General features: G+C 39.6%; 1 protein-coding gene across 1 annotated transcript in view; it reads left to right on the top strand.

The window, feature by feature from the left end:
* The window catches only part of pcdh15b (protocadherin-related 15b), a 302,478-nt gene that overhangs the window by 174,823 nt on the left and 109,766 nt on the right, over positions 1–17,889 (top strand). The window contains exons 20-22 of the mRNA XM_036572205.1: positions 1,128–1,433; positions 9,320–9,544; positions 15,792–15,908. Of these exons, the coding sequence (XP_036428098.1) occupies positions 1,128–1,433; positions 9,320–9,544; positions 15,792–15,908 (648 nt within the window). The remainder of the gene's footprint in view (positions 1–1,127; positions 1,434–9,319; positions 9,545–15,791; positions 15,909–17,889) is intronic.

Below are 17,889 nucleotides of genomic sequence, written 5' to 3'. Positions count from 1 at the left end.
GTCAGCAGAGCTTTGGCAACTTTTATGCACTCTGCAACCCCGCTCTGTAACTTTATGTGGTCTGATACTTCATGGCTGAGTTGCTGTGGTTCCACTTTTCAATAACACCACTCACAGTTGATTGCGGAAAATCTGAGAGGGAAGAAATTTTGCAAACTGACTTGTTACAAGACTAACATCCTATTACAACACCACACTCAAATTCAGTGAGCTCTTCAGAATGTCCGATTCTTTCACAAATGTTTGTAAAGGCAGACTGCATGGCTGTGCGCTTAATTTTATACACCTGTGACAATGGGACTGCATGAAACACCTACATGCAGTGATTAAGAGGTGTGTCCTAATACCTTTGTCAATATAGTGTATATGAAATATATTCGGAAAATGTCAACACATCTGCGTTTTGCCACTCATTCAGTCAGAAGCCAGTCTACTACCTGATAAACCCTTTCTTTTAGGTTTAGAGAGGGCGAGGAAAGAGAAAGAGAGAGAGAGAGAGAGAAAGAAAGAGAGAGAGAGAGAGACAGAGAGAGAGAGAGAGAGAGAGAGAGAGAGACAGAGCGAGAGAGAGAGAGAGAGATAGAGAACAGGTGCTATTTGACTGTTGACAGCATACCTGTTTGGTTCACTGCAGGCGGTCAGGGATCTTGCTGTTGTTGTCGCTGATCATCCTGCTGATGAAGCAGGTGTCTCTGTGTAAACATCCATGAAATAAACATGTAGAGTATGTTAGTTGTTGACATTGTCAAATGGCACCTGTTCATGTCTCATACCATTATCAAGCAAATCTAAAAGCATATTTTACATGATAAAAGCGGATTTTTGTGTTTTTCTTCTATACAGTTTGAAAACACTTGATTAACAAGATTTTTTTTTTATTTTTAGAAGTACAGAATTATACATTTTGTGAATTATGAATGATATTATTAATTCTCTTAATACAACTTTCTTTCTGAAATTGAAGGCAATAAATATAATTTTTACAGATAAATTTCCTGAATATTTATTATGTACTGTTATTATACAACAGTGATTTGGATGTATTGGTAATTTTGTTTAGTTATTTAGTTTATGGATTTTTTGTGGATACATGTTTATGTGCTTATATGTGTGTGTATGTCTTCCAGGCTACAGATCCTGACCTAGGTGTAAACGGTCAGGTGCGCTACAGGCTTCTGACCCATGCTGACCTGTTCCGCATCAGCGCAGATGGCAACATCTTCACAGCCGTGGCTCTGGACCGTGAGCAAAGAGGTCACTATGAGCTGCTGGTGGAAGCCTGGGACGGAGCAGTGGACCCCCGCAGGACCACACTCACACTTTCCGTTAGCGTGCTGGACGTAGACGACAATAGCCCTGTTTTCTCCCAGCCGTCCTACAGTGTCATCCTGCCTGAGAACAGCCCTGCGGGCATGGCCATCCTCCAACTCAGTGTGAGCCTCCAGCACTCCAACACACCTATACACTCACTGAACATTTTATTAGAACCCTTTAGCTTGCAGGTCCATTTTGCTGGTGTACAGAGACTACCGAAGTCCCGATTAAAGCTTTTGGTTCTGTGTTTGATCCCAGTAGTTAACACATAGCATCTGCTGATATCAAGTCAGATAAAATGTTTGTATTATCCTAAATCAGGGGATTCCTGACCTTTTACAACTTGCGGCCCACACAAACGAACACAAAAGCTTCTGCAGCCCACAGGAAGATTTTACCAATCTGATCATTTTTTCTGGCTAACTAATGAGATGGCTGATATGGTTTGGCAGCTAGCAAGTGCTTGATGTCAGGCTTAAGAGAGGAAATCTGCAAACAGCATTCCGGCTCTATTCGGTTTGGGTACATACTCAAAATGTTTAGTCTCCAGGTAACGGTGTTAATTTTTGAGTTTCAAAGCTTCATTTGTAAAGACCTCTGAGCAAACAGCTATAGTTGCTTGGTTTCATTTCTCACGCATGTAAAGCCCAGTGCATGTTGCTCACTGCTGTTTTTTCTTTGTTTCAGTTTATACTCAGTGTTTCTCAGTCTGAGATATGGCTGCTGCTCTTGTAGATGACACAGTCTCACAACCTTTCTTTGGAAAGACTCTTTTAACCATTTAGCCATAAGTTTCATACAGCATTTTTCCAGAGCAATCAATGAGCTTAATATATAGATGATGTTTAATTTTCGCATCAGCAACATTTGACATATTTAAAATTATGTTTGGCTAAATGTCTATATTGTAATGTTCTTTTGTGGTTTAAAAAAAAAAAGCTGATGAACAGCGGCTCTCTAGCAGTACTACCACAGCCCAGATTGAAAATAGTAATAGATAATACAGCCGCAGTGTGTGCATCTGTCAAGTGTAGTAAAACCTATAAAATGTGGGTAGGGTATGTAAAGCTGCCTAGTACTTTAAAAAGCTACAGTTAATTTACATCAATTTTAATATCCAGAAAAGTCCTTTTTTGGTGTGTAACCGTTTATTAACCAGTATGCGGTAAAAATAAACAATAAAAACTGTTCCATTAAACCAGACCATACTTCAGTTTTAGAACACATCAGACACCTGAATTACAAACAAATTGTATTTATAGTGGTTTCACAGTAGCAAAAGTTTAAAAAGTTGTGTATTCTCATTACTAGATAATGGTTGGCCCTGCAAGAACCAGCGATACCAGCGTCACACACACTAGGATGCCACGACCATGTCAGAGCTGTGATTGGTAGTGTTTTGACAATGCAGTTTGTCTTTCCCAGCTCAACTCTGTATCAGTCTGGTTGCCCTGAAGGATGGCTGAAGTCTGTTTGAAAGGGATGGACTCTACTCAGATGTATGTTACAGGACTAGTGATAGAAACATCTATGAGGTGTGAAGTTTCTGAAGCTCTAAGATCAAAGCCCTCTTGGCCAGCCAGGTTCATGCTACTTGAGGGTTCTCCATAAAGATATAAACTACTAAAGCAAAAAAAAAGAAAAAGCAAAGCATCTGCCAGGATCAAATGTCAGCAAATCGATATTAGAGCAGTGTTCCCTGCTGTCAGTTTAATTTTTGAGATCAATTTAATCTTCAGACTCTCAAATCATTCTAAATGTTTTTTTATTTCTATTACATTTTCCTTTTTCTCCCCCATGCACCAGTCTGTAACTTTGTAGTTTTAATTTATTGTTCAAAGGAACATTTTCTAATACAAGCTCCCTTGTTCCTCTGGATTTTATGTTCTTCCATGCATATGTCACATATTATGCATTCTTTTTATGAATTTTGTCAAAAATTTCAACCCCTGGTTCCTTCATGACCGTTTATGGAGAAATTGTGTGTGCAGTCTTGTTTCCTGAAAAGAAAAAACATCTCTCATATTGCCTTTTTTGTTTGTCATTTGGAGTTTTTGTCATTGTTTAATACTAAAACAAACTGAAATGATTAGAAATGCAGACTTGAACATGTTGAATATAAATCAAATATCAGTGTAATTCGTTACATGGCTATGTAAAAAAAAAGCTAAATTTAGTATAGAATTAAATTTAAATAGCATAGCAAAATTAAATTGAAAACTAGACCTCTAAGAGTGGATACATCACAGGTTATATGCTCGATATGTCACATGTACTGTTATTACAATATTGACCTAGTTTTAGCTGTGTTGACATACAAAAACTACATTCAGATGAGTAAAAAACCAACATAAAGTGTCTTAATAATGCTGGGCTGCCGGAATTGCTTTAGTGTGGCTTTGAATAGAATCCTAAGCCTTAGGAAACTGTACTAGAAGGAAAGGAACTTCCAGAAGATATTCCCTCAGTCGGTGTTTTGATGAGGGTGCTGTGTCCTAACACGGCAGTCCAAAATCTCCCTTAAGTATTCAGTTGAGATGAGATCTAATTTCTCTCCGAAGGCCATATCATATGATTGACATTATTTTCATATTCATCTGACCTTTCAGTGACCCCTCATGACCTGTGGATGGAGACTTTGTCATCCTGGAAGGGACCTGTCCCATCAGGATAGACGTATTTTATCATAGGATCAGTCAGCACACCTTTGCTCTGATTTGTAGTGACCCTTCCCTCTAAGAGGACAAATGGACTCCAAACCATGCCATAAAAATGCCACTTGACTTCCTCACTGTAGAGGTCAGGCATTCAGGCCTGTACTGTTCTCTTGGTGTACAGCACGCATGCACTCTCCCACTTGTGAAGAGTATGGTGAAGCATGAACATTCTGACCATGTCACTTTTTTCCATATCTACCTACATTTTTTACACAACTCTCAAATATCTTTCTCTGTGTAGTTGTGGACAGACGGTTCTTGCTGACACATGAATGTGCAAAACAGAGGGGTAAAGGCTAAGTGGTAGCGGCAAGGGGTGAAATGGGATTGAGCCGTAGTCATTGAATGTACACTTTCTGCCAAATTTTTTAAACCCTACGTACTGATGTCTAAAATTAGGTGATATAGTAATAAACATGTAGAGTAAAGCTATAGCTCTTCAGCAGCATCATTTAACCAGTTTAACATTTCAATATGATAGTTTACTAGACAAGCTATGTGAATAGGTTTCCAGGATGACCGGATGGCATTTTTTTCATGTGAAAATGTTTACAACATTAGCTGTATTTAAACTGATTAACCTACTGTATGTATTTAACTAGCTGATGTATATAACACTTTGAATGAGTTGACTAAAATATCTGCTAAATACTTCTAGTTGACAGAAACTGCTATGGCTTAGAATATTCCAGTGACTAACGTTAGTAATGTAACATGGTGAGCTCTAGTGATTTTTGTCAGTGTAACATTAGCTCATTCTGACAGATCACCCACAAACTGCATCCTTAAGGAGTTTTTCATTTGTCAGAACACAAGCTAACTTTAGTGATCGTTCTGCTGCTTAAGAAGGAGCAATGTTGAACAAAATTGACATATTTCTGGTGGTTGAAGGTAACATTGTGCTGCCGTGGAAAACTAAGTCAGGCTTGCATATGGTGAACGTGACTACTTTATCCTTCATTTTAAGGAATGCTCCTAGATTTGGTTTTTTTTTAATGGTCATAATTGTTCTTTTTCTTTTGCTGTCTGCTCAGTAGATATGACACTGTAAGTGAATTACAAGTCAAGTCAAAGTTTATTCGTATAGCGCTTTTTACAGCAGGTGTTGTCACAAAGCAGCTTTACGGAAAGAAAACCTGGGTCCGTGCCCCCCATGAGCAAGCCAGGGGTGACAGTGGCAAGGAAAAACTCCCTAAGAGCGAGAGGAAACTCTTTTACTGTCGTTAATTCACTCTAGGTTGGACGTGACTTTAAAATAGAAATGTTTGTAGACGATTTATTATTGACATGAACAATGTTGAAAAATTGTTTCAGCCCTACATCTGACACTGTGATATATTTGGAAAGTAGTGTGATATTTTATCAGTACCATCCAAGGCTCACTGGGGTATAACCTGTTCAACTCTACCTCTTAGAAAACTGTGCCACTGTGACGTTCATTATTTCCAACTGTGTCTATAATATCTCAGCTCGTTATCTTATTTGCGCTGCTGCATCCACATCACACATCCTACTCTCCTCATGTGGGGCTGTAAATCCTCATTTTGTTCGTGTGTTTGTGTGAGTTGAGGCTTCTGTGAGCTACCACAGGTGTGTAATTGCTAGAATCACCCCGTGGAGTGTGTGGGTGTGTTTCCTCTTGCGCTGCGCTGACAAAGCTATCATCCCATCAGTGACAGGCCTCCAATGACACAGACTGGGAGGCCTTACTGCCAGCTTTATCTCTCTCACAGATTAGTAGCCTCTCGCTCTTGCTCCCTTTCTCTCTCTCTCTTTCTTACGCACACACACACAACCACTGAAAGACCTCTGTCCTTCTAGGCAATTCTGGGAGATGTAGCAGGACTGTACCCTCATAGTCCTGGAGAATTGTGAATTGTGAATTTCTCCATTGTGGGACTAATGGAGTGATGTGATGTATAGTGATGTGCACAGGTACTATAGTTCTTGGTTAACCACTTGATGTGTTAGTATTTGAATACTAAAACCACTGTTCCTATGCAGACATTCATTGCATCTCATCACAGAGAGATCATAGAGACCAAAAAGTCAATGAAAGGCTGATCACATGTTTTAACAGAACTGTAAAGTAAGAACGTTTGTGTTTTTTTTGTATGCTTTATATCTGCCACTCAGAAATTGCAGGTGCATTTCAGCACCATGCTGCTTGTCTCTTATTTTGCAATCACTGAGTATTGCAGAGGGTTTTTTTATGTCTTTCTTTCTCATTCCCTCATTACTTCATTAATTGCACTACATTGCCTCACTACTACATTTTTAGATGTGAAACCTTGCATTAACTTGTAACTCACACACTCACTCATATTTAGCCATGGAGGTATTATAAGAGCTGGAGAGAGTCATTAGTGGCTATTAATTTCAATAGGATTTGCTCAGTGGTGCATGCACGCTCTGTAGTACATGTCCTGGACTCTTTACTTCATAGAGACTTTCTTCTGGCACCAAGATTTGAGCCAGTGACATGAGTCGTGAATTTTCTTGTGACTTACCGCATTAGAAATGCCGAGAATTGACATGTTACCAGTGATGATTGGCTGATGGTGCCATCTTCAAATGATTAGTCAGCACAGCTTGGGTGCAAGAATAATGCTCTATACTCAGCCTAGAGATAAGGGGAAAAAATAAGCTTCTCTTTATAAAGCTTGAGTTATTAACACCCACTTTTTTATGTAACTGAAAGGGAGGAAACTCACAACAGCAGGATGTTAAGGATGCGCAGACACTGAGTTGCAAGTTTAAAGGGTGTAATTTGTGCTGTATATGAATCTGGCACCTCCCAGTTTCGACCCGCACCTGTAGAAGTTTACACAAAACACATTTTTGCGACAATCTATAAAAATTTTACACAATGGAAATTTCCAGTTATTCCAGTACTTCTGCTTTGGAAGTAGCTAGTATATAGGTGCGGATGTTAGCCAAAAACGTCTGTGCCTATCACTCAAAAGTATGTCCTCTATTCTTGTGTTTGTTCATCACTCTGTTCAGAGCTTAGTAATGTTGAGCAAAATTAGCTTGTGACATCAACCGACTGCTTATTCTTGCATTTTATGGGGTACACTTGCCATATAAAGGCACTTTGTAAGTTTGTAATTACTGACTGTAGCCCATCTGTTGCTGCATATCTGTGTAATGGGACATACAGCAGTGACATGGTCACACATATCATGTACTTACAGTACTGATGTAAGTAGCTTTTTTTAGAGAGATTATTTCAATAGGTTTACACAACAAAAAAGTCTGTACGCATCTGCTACATCCAGTGTTTTAATAATAATTTATTGCTTCTCATATCATCATTGTGATATCCAACAGCTTTATCAAACGTTACATTCTGTGTCCTTATCATGCAGCCCTAGTGTGAGGTCACAGGCTACACTGAAACACAAGTAACAATTGATGCTGTTGCCTTTGCACCATGACAGCAACCGTCTACTAATATGAGAAACGTTCACTGGACCTGAGTAACAATGCTTCAGCTAGGCTGTGGCGAGGAACACAGGCAAAAAAAGCCTAAGAGGTGATAGGGAAAAGTGGAACCATGCATCAATCACACTGTGTGTCCTTGTCACAATCATTTATTCCAGGTATCTGTTTGTCATGCTGTGCGTAAGAGACATTTGAAAGCTTTTTGTATATGTCAGGATCACTCAACTCTCTGCAGGTGTTCCTATTCCAATCCTGCTAGAGCACCACCTGATTTCTCTAATTACTTCCACTATTTTGTTAGAGAGCTAAGCTCATTAGTGAAGTCAGGTCTCACTGTGTAAAGCTGCCCATGAAAAGATAGGGAACATCTAGTTTTTTTTAAATATTTTTAATAAATAAGCATGATTTTCTTTGTCAGTTTCCAATAACTGAGCACATTAAACATTTTCTTTGCAAAACTGATCAAAAACACTGCCTCAGGTATATTGCCATACTCTGCATGTGGATTTTAAGTAATTAGTCATGTTTGCATTAATGTATTTGGACTCAATATTATTTGAGCTTACTTCACATGTTGTATATGTCATGTGATTGTTGGTCAGTATGTGTTAGTGTGTATTTGTGGTGAGTAGGGGGAGGGTCGGCTATATGTTAAGATATAGGAATGAGATTATCATTGAGACTGTGTCATTTTACTGTATTTTGTCTTTGTAATTTTTATCGTTTCCATTGTGTCTTTTGAATTAATTATATATTTACTTGCCCAGGGACTTCAGATGGACATTACCTTGTTAGCTAACCCTGGTGCAAAGCATCTTTTTCTCAAATGAGATTATTGTTCTTGTACATGGTTCCTGATAAAATTAAACACAGTTGAAACAAACAGACAAACAAAAAAAAACACACATTTCATCCACTTGTGTTGTCAGCACTCATCAGCATTCAAACCTTTCAGGTGTTTTAACCCCTTAAAATCCCAGGCTTATTAGATGCTAAGGCTTATTATTCAGTAACCACAGGGACAGTGAAAACTAGACTACAGATATGTGTAATAAAACTTTGGGCCTGCCAGTGGGCCCTGGCCATTTAAGGGGTTAACCACCTTTTGGCCAAATATGTGCCTTTAACAGTAGTTAAGAAACTTAAAAAAGTATCAAATCATTTTTTGGCAAAACCAGCTGTTTGAAAGTTTAACAGTCCTACTTTTGAGATTCTAATAAAATAAAAAAATATTAAATGATTAATATTATATATATATATATATATATTTATGTTATCCACATTAAATGATTCTTGACATGTGGAACTCCAGATTTTTTTTTTTTATCTGTCATTGCTATACAGCTTTCTCATTTAGAATCTACTACAGCTCCATTTATCATTCTAGATGCATAAAATTTAGTTGTTTTTGTTTACAGCTAAACAGTGACCTACTAATCATTTAATAACTATGATATTACACAGAACTTGCATACTGAATTCATTTTTTACCCTTGTCTACATCCACATTGGTTTTATCTTTTTAAAAATATTGATTCCAAACTTTTGAACAGTTGTTTAGTTCTGCTTCGGTGTTTCCATTTTACATAGTCTGCTTGTGCCTCGGCCTTCTATTCTATCGCAAACTCAGTCAACAGTTTATTTAAAACTTAAAAGATAATATGCTCTTATTACAAACTACAAAATGAAGTTGTGTTAATCGTAGTATTCATGTTCGGATTTGTTTACCCTATTAAGTAAACAAATACTAAGATAAATTCAAATATCCATATATATGAATAACCACCCCCATTCTTGCTTAATAGATATCGCTCACACTTTCCTGGTTTCTTCTCTTCAAGGCATTGGACGCAGACCTGGACTCCAACATCACCTATCGCTTCAGAACAGAGGAGGCCATGGAGCTGTTTGCACTCAACCCTGTTACAGGAGAGCTGAGGGTGCTGTATACGTTGGACTTTGAGAAACTCACACCTGAGAGGACCACACACACTTTTGTGGTGGAGGCAGTGGACAGCGGTGGGAGCATGCCACCTGGTTTAGCCACTGTGACTGTCACCGTAATGGTAAGAGAAGGTTAAAATAGACAATAGAGTACCAGACAAAGTTTGGAAACACCTCTTTCTTTATACTTTAAGGTTTGTTAAGTAATCTCTAATAGACTGGTTTATTTGGTTTCTGCTGTTCTACTGTTATCTGAAGCCCTGTGCTTTTGTTCATTTTATAGGTTTAATAGGAAGCGTTTTGATTCACAGTTTATGTTACTGCATAATTACATATACACCAATCAGACATAACATTATGACCACCTCCTTGTTTCTACACTCATTGTCCATTTTATCAGCTCCACTTACTATAAAGGTGCACTTTGTAGTTCTACAATTACAGACTGTAGTCCATCTGTTTCTCTGCATACTTTGTTAGCCCCCTTTTACCCTGTTCTTCAGTGGTCAGGACCCCCATGGACCCTCACAGAGCAGGTACTATTTGGGTGGTGGATCATTCTCAGCACTGCAGTAACACTGACGTGGTGGTGGTATGTTAGTGTGTGTTGTGCTGGTACGAGTGGATCAGACACAGCAGTGCTGCTGGAGTTTTTAAACACTGTGTCCACTCACTGTCCACTCTATTAGACACACCTACCGTGTTGGTCCACCTTGTAGATGTAAAGTCAGAGACGATAGCTCATCTGCTGCTGCACAGTTTGTGTTGGTCATCCTGTAGTCTTTCATCAGCGGTCACAGGATGCTGCCCCCAGGACGCTGTTGGCTGGATATTTTGGTTGGTGGACTATTCTCAGTCCAGCAGTGACACTGAGGTGTTTAAAACACACTAACACACCACCACCACGTCAGTGTTACTGCAGTGCTGAGAATGATCCACCACCCAAATAGTACCCGCTCTGTGTGGGTCAATGGGGGTTCTGACCACTGAAGAACAGGGTAAATGGGGCTAACAAAGTATGCAGAGAAACAGATGGACTACAGTCTGTAATAGGTGTGGAATTGTCCATTTTATCAGATCCACTTACTATATACACCTATATAGTAAGTGGATCTGATAAAATGGACAATGAGCATAAAAACAAGGAGGTGGTCATAATGTTATGCCTGATATATGTGTATATATATATATATATATATATATATATTCCTAGTTACCTAGTTTTCACATCAGTATTGTTTCAAAAAATAGTAAAAACAAAAAAACTCTTTCAAAAAAAAAAGAAAACCTTACAAACAGTGTTTGAAATGCCTGCTTGTTCCAGAAAAAGTGGTACAAGGGCAGTTTAAGACAAAGAACGCTGTAAAACAAATAACATCTTAAACAGGTGATGCAATCGTGCTTGCACATAAAAGGCCTTGTAGTTCATGAGCAAGAATTTGTTCAAGGCTTGCCACTAAGCAAAATTAATGCAGCAGTGAATAATCCATTCCCTGATTCACAGTGCATTCGTTCACATTGTTTATCGAGTATTACAAGTATTTTATGTATTTCACCCTCTATGGCCAATGTGTCAAACAAAAGGCCTGCGGGCCAGGTCTGGCCCGTAGCACGATCCTGTCTGGCCTACGAAATTATTTTCATTTTCTATTGATATTAACCCACTTCACAGTAGGATGCACCATAGTCCCCAGTATGCACTACAACATGAAAAACAGCACTCTATGGGACAGTGGTTACACCTCAATCCTACCATGCCAGACACACTAGCTGTGTTTTAGCAGCAGTCCAACCAATATAAACACTAGCTAGCTAAAAAAAAACACCTAGTTCACCAAAAGTGAGGAGTGAACAGTGAACACTGGGGATTTCAAAACAGGTGGGAGCTCAAATACCTTTTTACTTCCAATATCTGTCTTGTTTGCTGAGATAGTGTGGCTGTAATGAAAGAATACCACGTTAAGTACCATTATGAAAAAAACACCGGAGAGTTGGATGGACAGCAGCGGCATCAGAAAAGTGGCAGAGATGAAGAGGGTCGTTCTCTGGTCCTGGATTTGTTGAGATTTTTTATTATGGCGCTTTTAATGGTTGAGTTTGGCACTCCTGCTCTATGGTGCATGATATCATCAAAAGACTCAGGGAATCCGGAGAAAATTGTGCATAAGGGGCAAAGCCAAAAACCACAACCTAATACCCATGACCTTCTATTCCCCAGCACTGCATTAAAAACTGGCATGCTTTTGTGATGGATGTCACCTCTTGCAATACTTTGACATGCATACAGTTGTGTAGCTCAAGACTTATTTAGCGTATCACGGAAGAATAGCAAAAAATTCCACTTTCAAAACCGAACCACTTTCAAAACCGAAACAGTTGGTATCTTCAGTCCCTTGAATGATTATTAAGCGTTGTTAAATGGACAGATGATGTAACACAGTGGTAAACATGCTCTTGTCTCAACTTTACTGGAACATGCTGCAGACATCAAATTTGGAATGAGCGTAAACTGATGAGCCAAAACTTTAGGGCTGAAGGTGCCTTTGAGTTCCTGTAAATTCCAAGGTGGACTGTCAGCAGATCGGACTTGGACTTCCAGCACATCCAACAGGTGCCCAGTGAGATTTTGGAGGACAGAGCAACAATTTTTTGTCATGTTCCTCAAACCAGTGGAGAACAATGTTTGCATTGTGGCAGAGTTCATTATCCTGCTGAAAGATAGAATACCGTTGCGATAAAGGGATTTACCTGGTCTGCACCCATTGTGGGTGGTGGACAGGGGTTAGTGGCTGTGCAGCCTCATACGCGACAGGGTGCGGTACACTATGTATCATGACACATTCCTCCCATAACCCATAACAAAATTTCGGTGACTTCACTGTAGCCCTTCTGTCGGTTTAGACCTGACAGGGTAGTCTTTGTTGCCCTTCTGCATCGACGAGCCTCGTGCGCCCAACACCTTGTCGCTGGTTTGTAGTCTGTCCCTCCTTGGACTCTGTTGGTAGGTACTCACCACTGCCTGACTGTTTTGGAGATGCTCCAACTGTGTCGCCTGGACATAACAATTTGACCCTTGTCAAAGTCACTCAGGTCCCCACGCCTGCCAATTTCTCCCTTAAACACACTGACTATGAGAACCGACTGTTTGTTTACCGCCTAATACATCCCAGACCTTAACATGTGCAGTTCTTACATGTTGATCAGCCTAATTTGCTTCATCTGGATTATAATGTTTTGGCTCATCTGTATATGTACGAAAAACAGTAGTGAAATAGTTATGGTAAGATTTGGTAAATGGTGTTTTCATTTTAATGAAAGTCAAACAAGATTTACTAACCACTGCTTTCGTTTTTTAGCATTTTACACACTGGTTTTTTGAAATTGAGGTTTCATAGTTTTATATTTGTGGACAACATAGATCCAAATATTTCCCTGACTCACTCCATTTTCTCCACTTTCTAGACGATCAAAAAGGTGAATCATTCTTGTCTTGTTCTTTGTTTATCCAGCCCTAATGCCCACTGGTTGACAGACTGTATACACTGTATAGCAGTAAAGCACTGCTGCTATATGCTGTGCATGTATGAATGGCCATTTGGCTTTAGTAAAATTCCCCCAGCCCTGCCGCCTGATTCATAAAGGCTCCGAAGATTAAACCCCAGTCGCAGGTTGAATGTCAATTAGCCCTCAGTGAAGGGCAGCTGCTGGTCTAATGGCAGCCCCTGAAAGAGAACACTGTTGTGATATGTGTCAAGCGGCTGAAGTGGACTGATATTCTGCGAAGGTTGTTCTGGCTAATTTCCTCACTCCTCAGAACCGTGGGACCTTCACTCATTTCCTATCATCTTGGAGTGCGAAGAAAACGCTTTGCCTTGTCGCCCATAAACATGATTAGCCCCATTATTAGCTTTGAAAAAGCTTGTCCGTGACGGCTTCTGAAGCATATTTGGGAGCGATTTTCAGCAAGCAATCTATAAATTGCCAGATGCCCTGCAGTAATTTACTGCATCGCTTGCCTTTATTCCCATTTTTAAGTGTTTCTTGCCTTTTCTTCAGGTTCCCTCAACTACCCTCTGTAAGGCTAGTCAGCCGGACGAGCAGGTTTTGCCTCATCATATTCACTAAGTAGCACCACGCAAGGAGGCAGGGAGTATATTATGTCCCCTCTGAGTCCCAAAAGAACAGTTAATTGTTTTTGTGCGTGGCTTCTGGGATTATTTATTAATTTTCCCTCTTTGCATGGCGCAGCTAATTGATAATTAGCTGCTGTGGAAAATGAGAAAGCTGTGAGTCTGGGCCGGCGATAAATGTGCTACCTGATGCATGGAGCCTTCATAATATCAGAATGATTAAGACATGATAGGGCCCCCAGGGTATGGTCCTGATGAGGAAAGCTATCATCCGAAGCCTAACAACATCGTCTGTGGCTTTCTGTGGCTTTTCTAGCTGTACACGCTACAAGACACGTGAAAATTATTCTGAGATTTTATTATATTTGTCTCTGTATTTGTACGATATTGATTGAGTATTTTGTAGTAATTTTTAATGCTGTGTTTACCTGCCTAAGGACTGCAGATGGATCTCTGCTACAAATGAAAATGTAAACTTTATTTCAAGCATCTGCTGTTTGTGAGCAACTGAGTCAAAAGTGGTGTGGATGCAAATGTTAGAAATTACCTTACAGGCAGGGTTAATTGTAACAGATTGAGGGGCTAGTTGTTACTGTCGCTAAAAAGTCTGATAATCAGTGCGAACACAGTTAATACAGTTCTGTCTAAATTTATAAAAATAGAATCATCAAAATAAATGTGGCTGTTAAAAAGAGACTGTATAAAATTTTATGTTAATGAGTAATTAAATTTTGACCAAAAAAATCTGGTTCCATTGACTTTAATTAATTAAATGTAAAGAAGGTTTTTTTCTTTCTCCTGTGAAGTTATCACTTTGGAGATATGAGGTTTTGTTCCGACATATATATATATATATATATATATATATATGTCGGAACAAAACCTCATATCTCCAAAATTATATGATGTATGTATATGTATATATATATATATATATATATATATATATATATATATATGTATATATATATATATATACATATATTTGGGGACATATTGACTGTTCTTATGGTTTACATTGGGAGGCTTAGTTGTAACACTGTGTTAAAACTAACCCTGCTGTGTGGAGGCTGGACTTTAGCCTGGCTGGCTTGTTCTGTGAGTTGGGTATATGCTTCAAAATGGTCCTATATTACAGCCACCAAGTGGGTAGTTAAAATAGTAGAGGTGTCAAATCTGTGACTTACAAACAAACGCAAGAAATATCTCCGACTGCTGTGAAAATGTGCAGATAGCAAAGCTATAGGAAGACGAGAACATGACAAAAAGTGCATTCTGCTTGAATATGTTGTAACTAAAATACTGGTGTTACATTTTATCGGATGTTAGATTGTACCATGCGCTCCCCTGTATGCTGTATGTCTGTAGCTATCCTCTGTATAATATACCATACACTATGTATGCTGTACTTTCCTTTTTCAAAAAGACTAAAGCCCCCTATTTCTCATTCCTGTTGGGAAATGGCATCTGTAGATGTAGGGATGTGGGTGTAAAAGAAATGATTTGGCTCCAACGTGCTTTCTTCAATACTTCCCTTCATTTTTGATGCGCAAGCAAACAACTCAAGTTTTATTAGTCGGGGCCTGGGCTCGTCCCAAGGACATCCTTGAATAAACCCCGACTCTTGCAGGAGGGGCCACGGCGGGGTGTAATTTGGATACCTGAACCACGCTGGCCTCTCCTTGGACTCGGGGAAGCGTGCTGGATTGGAGGCGAGAGGCTGTTCCTCGGCCAGGCTCCATCAGTATTCATCTCAACACCACTTCCCGGCTCCTTCACCGACTCTTCCACAAATAAAACTTCATAGTGAGAAGTCATGTCCTCTGCTATTCCTCCCTCCTCCCTTTTTTTTCTTTTGGCTTAGCCGTTACTTCTGCTTTGTCTTCTCTTTTCTCGTGCCACTGGCTTTTTTTTTTTCTTGCCACATTCTCAAAGGCCGCAATTATCTCTCATCCAAGTTTTAGAAAGGGGGAAAAAAAGGCAAAGGAGTCCCTGGGCAAGTAGCGCCGTGTCACATCCTTAATGCTGTTCATGATCTGCTATTGAATAAATGCCATTTTTGTTTAGTGCGGCGAATAAGCCAGCTAATGGGGTCCTGCTAGCACAGGGAGGCCGAGAGTTGCAAATGCAGCATGGTTTAAAAGGGGGGGTGTGGGGGGGGGTGTTGGCTGGCAGGCTACCATTGTATGAAAGCATCATTAATCTGGGTTTGATTCTCTTCTTTTTCTTGCTGGCAAAGGACATGAATGACTTTTCGCCGGTGTTTGGCCAGACGGTGTACAGAGGCATGGTGGCACCCAATGCAGTCAAAGGAACCATCGTCACCACGGTGCAGGCTGAAGACTTGGACACCCCGGTGAGTGGCCCTGACAGCTTATTGTGTGTGCATCTGTGTGCATGTGGTAGGGGGGCACCAATGAAATGGTGACATTTCATGGCTGATTCTCTTGTCTTGTCAGTTAAACGAGCATTTGGCTTATATTTAAACCAAAGCTTGGCCTGACTCAGGCGTAGATATCCGTATACTTGCACTAGTATAAATCTGTATCTTCAGTCAGACACTGACACAGCAGTACACCCAAAAGCCAGAGACCACCCTTCTTTTAATTTTCACTAACAATAGCATTAGATCTGAAAAGGTGTCTAGCGGTCAAGAAGCCGTTGCTAAGAAAAGGAAATAAACAAATTAGAAGATCATTTGTAAATTAAAAAAGAAGCCTTTGTTCTTAAAACAATAGACTAACCTCAGAGCCCAGACCTTGACATCATCGAATGTGTTTGGGATTACTTGGATCATGAGAAACAGAAAGAACAACCAGCTTCTAAGACTGAACTTACATACCTACAGATTTCTTGAAAACTGAAAGCAAGTCTTTAAAAAAATATTGGAAGCTGTAATGGCAAAGTGGACACAGTGGATACTGAAAAAAATTATGTTGTTTAGTTGTTGAGGCTTTCATGTAATTTTCTGTTAAATATTCTTTTGCACAAAAGTCAGAGATCAGCCTTTCGTTCATTCAGTTTCCACAGACCTCCTCTATTCATCAAAGAGATGGCATTCATTCCTCTTATAATCAGGAAGCCTCTACAGTCCATGTGAGTCAGTGAGCCAGTGTTGCTCCACTTTTCCAGTAGGCCCTGCAGAACACTCTATGGTTACCATACTGTGGTGAGGTACTGTCCTGCCACTGCCTGTGAATGTCACCCACCATGAAAAATGGCCGTTGTCCCAGCTATAAGCTCTTCTTGCTCTTGCTAATGACATTTACCCACAGTAAGTGGCTCATTGTGCAGTGGCGCTTATCTCTGTGAGGGAGTGTAGGTAAAAGTCTCTAGAAGATGGCTTTCGCTCATAAATCACAAAGCAGGGTACAAGGAAAACATTCTTGTTTAAAAGTGGTGGTTGGCTTATTATGGTTTTGCTTTTGGCACCCCAACGAAGTCATTTCGCTGTAAAGTCCACAATGCTGCCCTGTAGGGCTGGCCAGAATACCATTTTATAGGCTTTGAAATGTATATAGTAACCAGTTATATTTAAAGTGTTTTTAAGAATGAATGTTTGAATATTTCTTCTTAAAATCGGGTCTTAGAGCAGGGCGTTTACCTGCACTGGCTATTGGATGACAAATCTTCTGACACAACGAGGTGTCCACAAGGCCCATCCCCCCATGAAAAAAAGCAAACAAGCACTACTGGACACAAAAAATATATCAGCAACATCAGCAAACAGAAAAAAAATGAAAGCAAAGACTACCAAAGTAAGTAATTCATTTATATAAAAGAAATGACTAGTCGTCTTTAAGAAGAATTAAGCTTAATTTAACTATCATCATTTGTATTTGCAACATATTTTGGACGTGTTGATACTTGCGTGTGGATTTTAACTTCTGACACAAAATTAACTCCATAGTTGTCCCTTTTCACATTTATTGGTGTTTCTGAGCAAATAATTTGCCACTTCTTTTTGGTAAACATTTCAGAGCTTCCTATGACAGTGTGCCTTGTTTGTATTACTGGATTGCCATCAATGTATTAGTTATATTATGTGAAATGTTGTGCGATTAATGATGGTGATCCAATCCCTGCTGTTTTTGTACATGCACCGAGAAGTGTTAAGCTTTTAAGTACAGCAGGAGTGTCCTTGGTCGTATCTGACTTGCCACTGAATTGCCAGTACACAATATTCAGGGAAAAAGAGAGAGAGAGAGAGAGAGAGAGAGAGAGAGAGACTGCAACATTTAACCATTTAGTTATGTTCTTAATATAAGAATATTACAAAAAGATGGCATTTGGTGCTGTAATCACAACCACCCAACCAGTCCCTGACATTGCGTAAT

Source organism: Colossoma macropomum, unplaced genomic scaffold (genome assembly GCF_904425465.1).
Source record: "Colossoma macropomum unplaced genomic scaffold, Colossoma_macropomum, whole genome shotgun sequence".
In the NCBI taxonomy this organism is placed as follows: domain Eukaryota; kingdom Metazoa; phylum Chordata; class Actinopteri; order Characiformes; family Serrasalmidae; genus Colossoma; species Colossoma macropomum.
The sequence above is the reverse complement of the archived record's forward strand: the minus strand, read 5'-3'. Positions and strand labels throughout refer to the sequence as shown.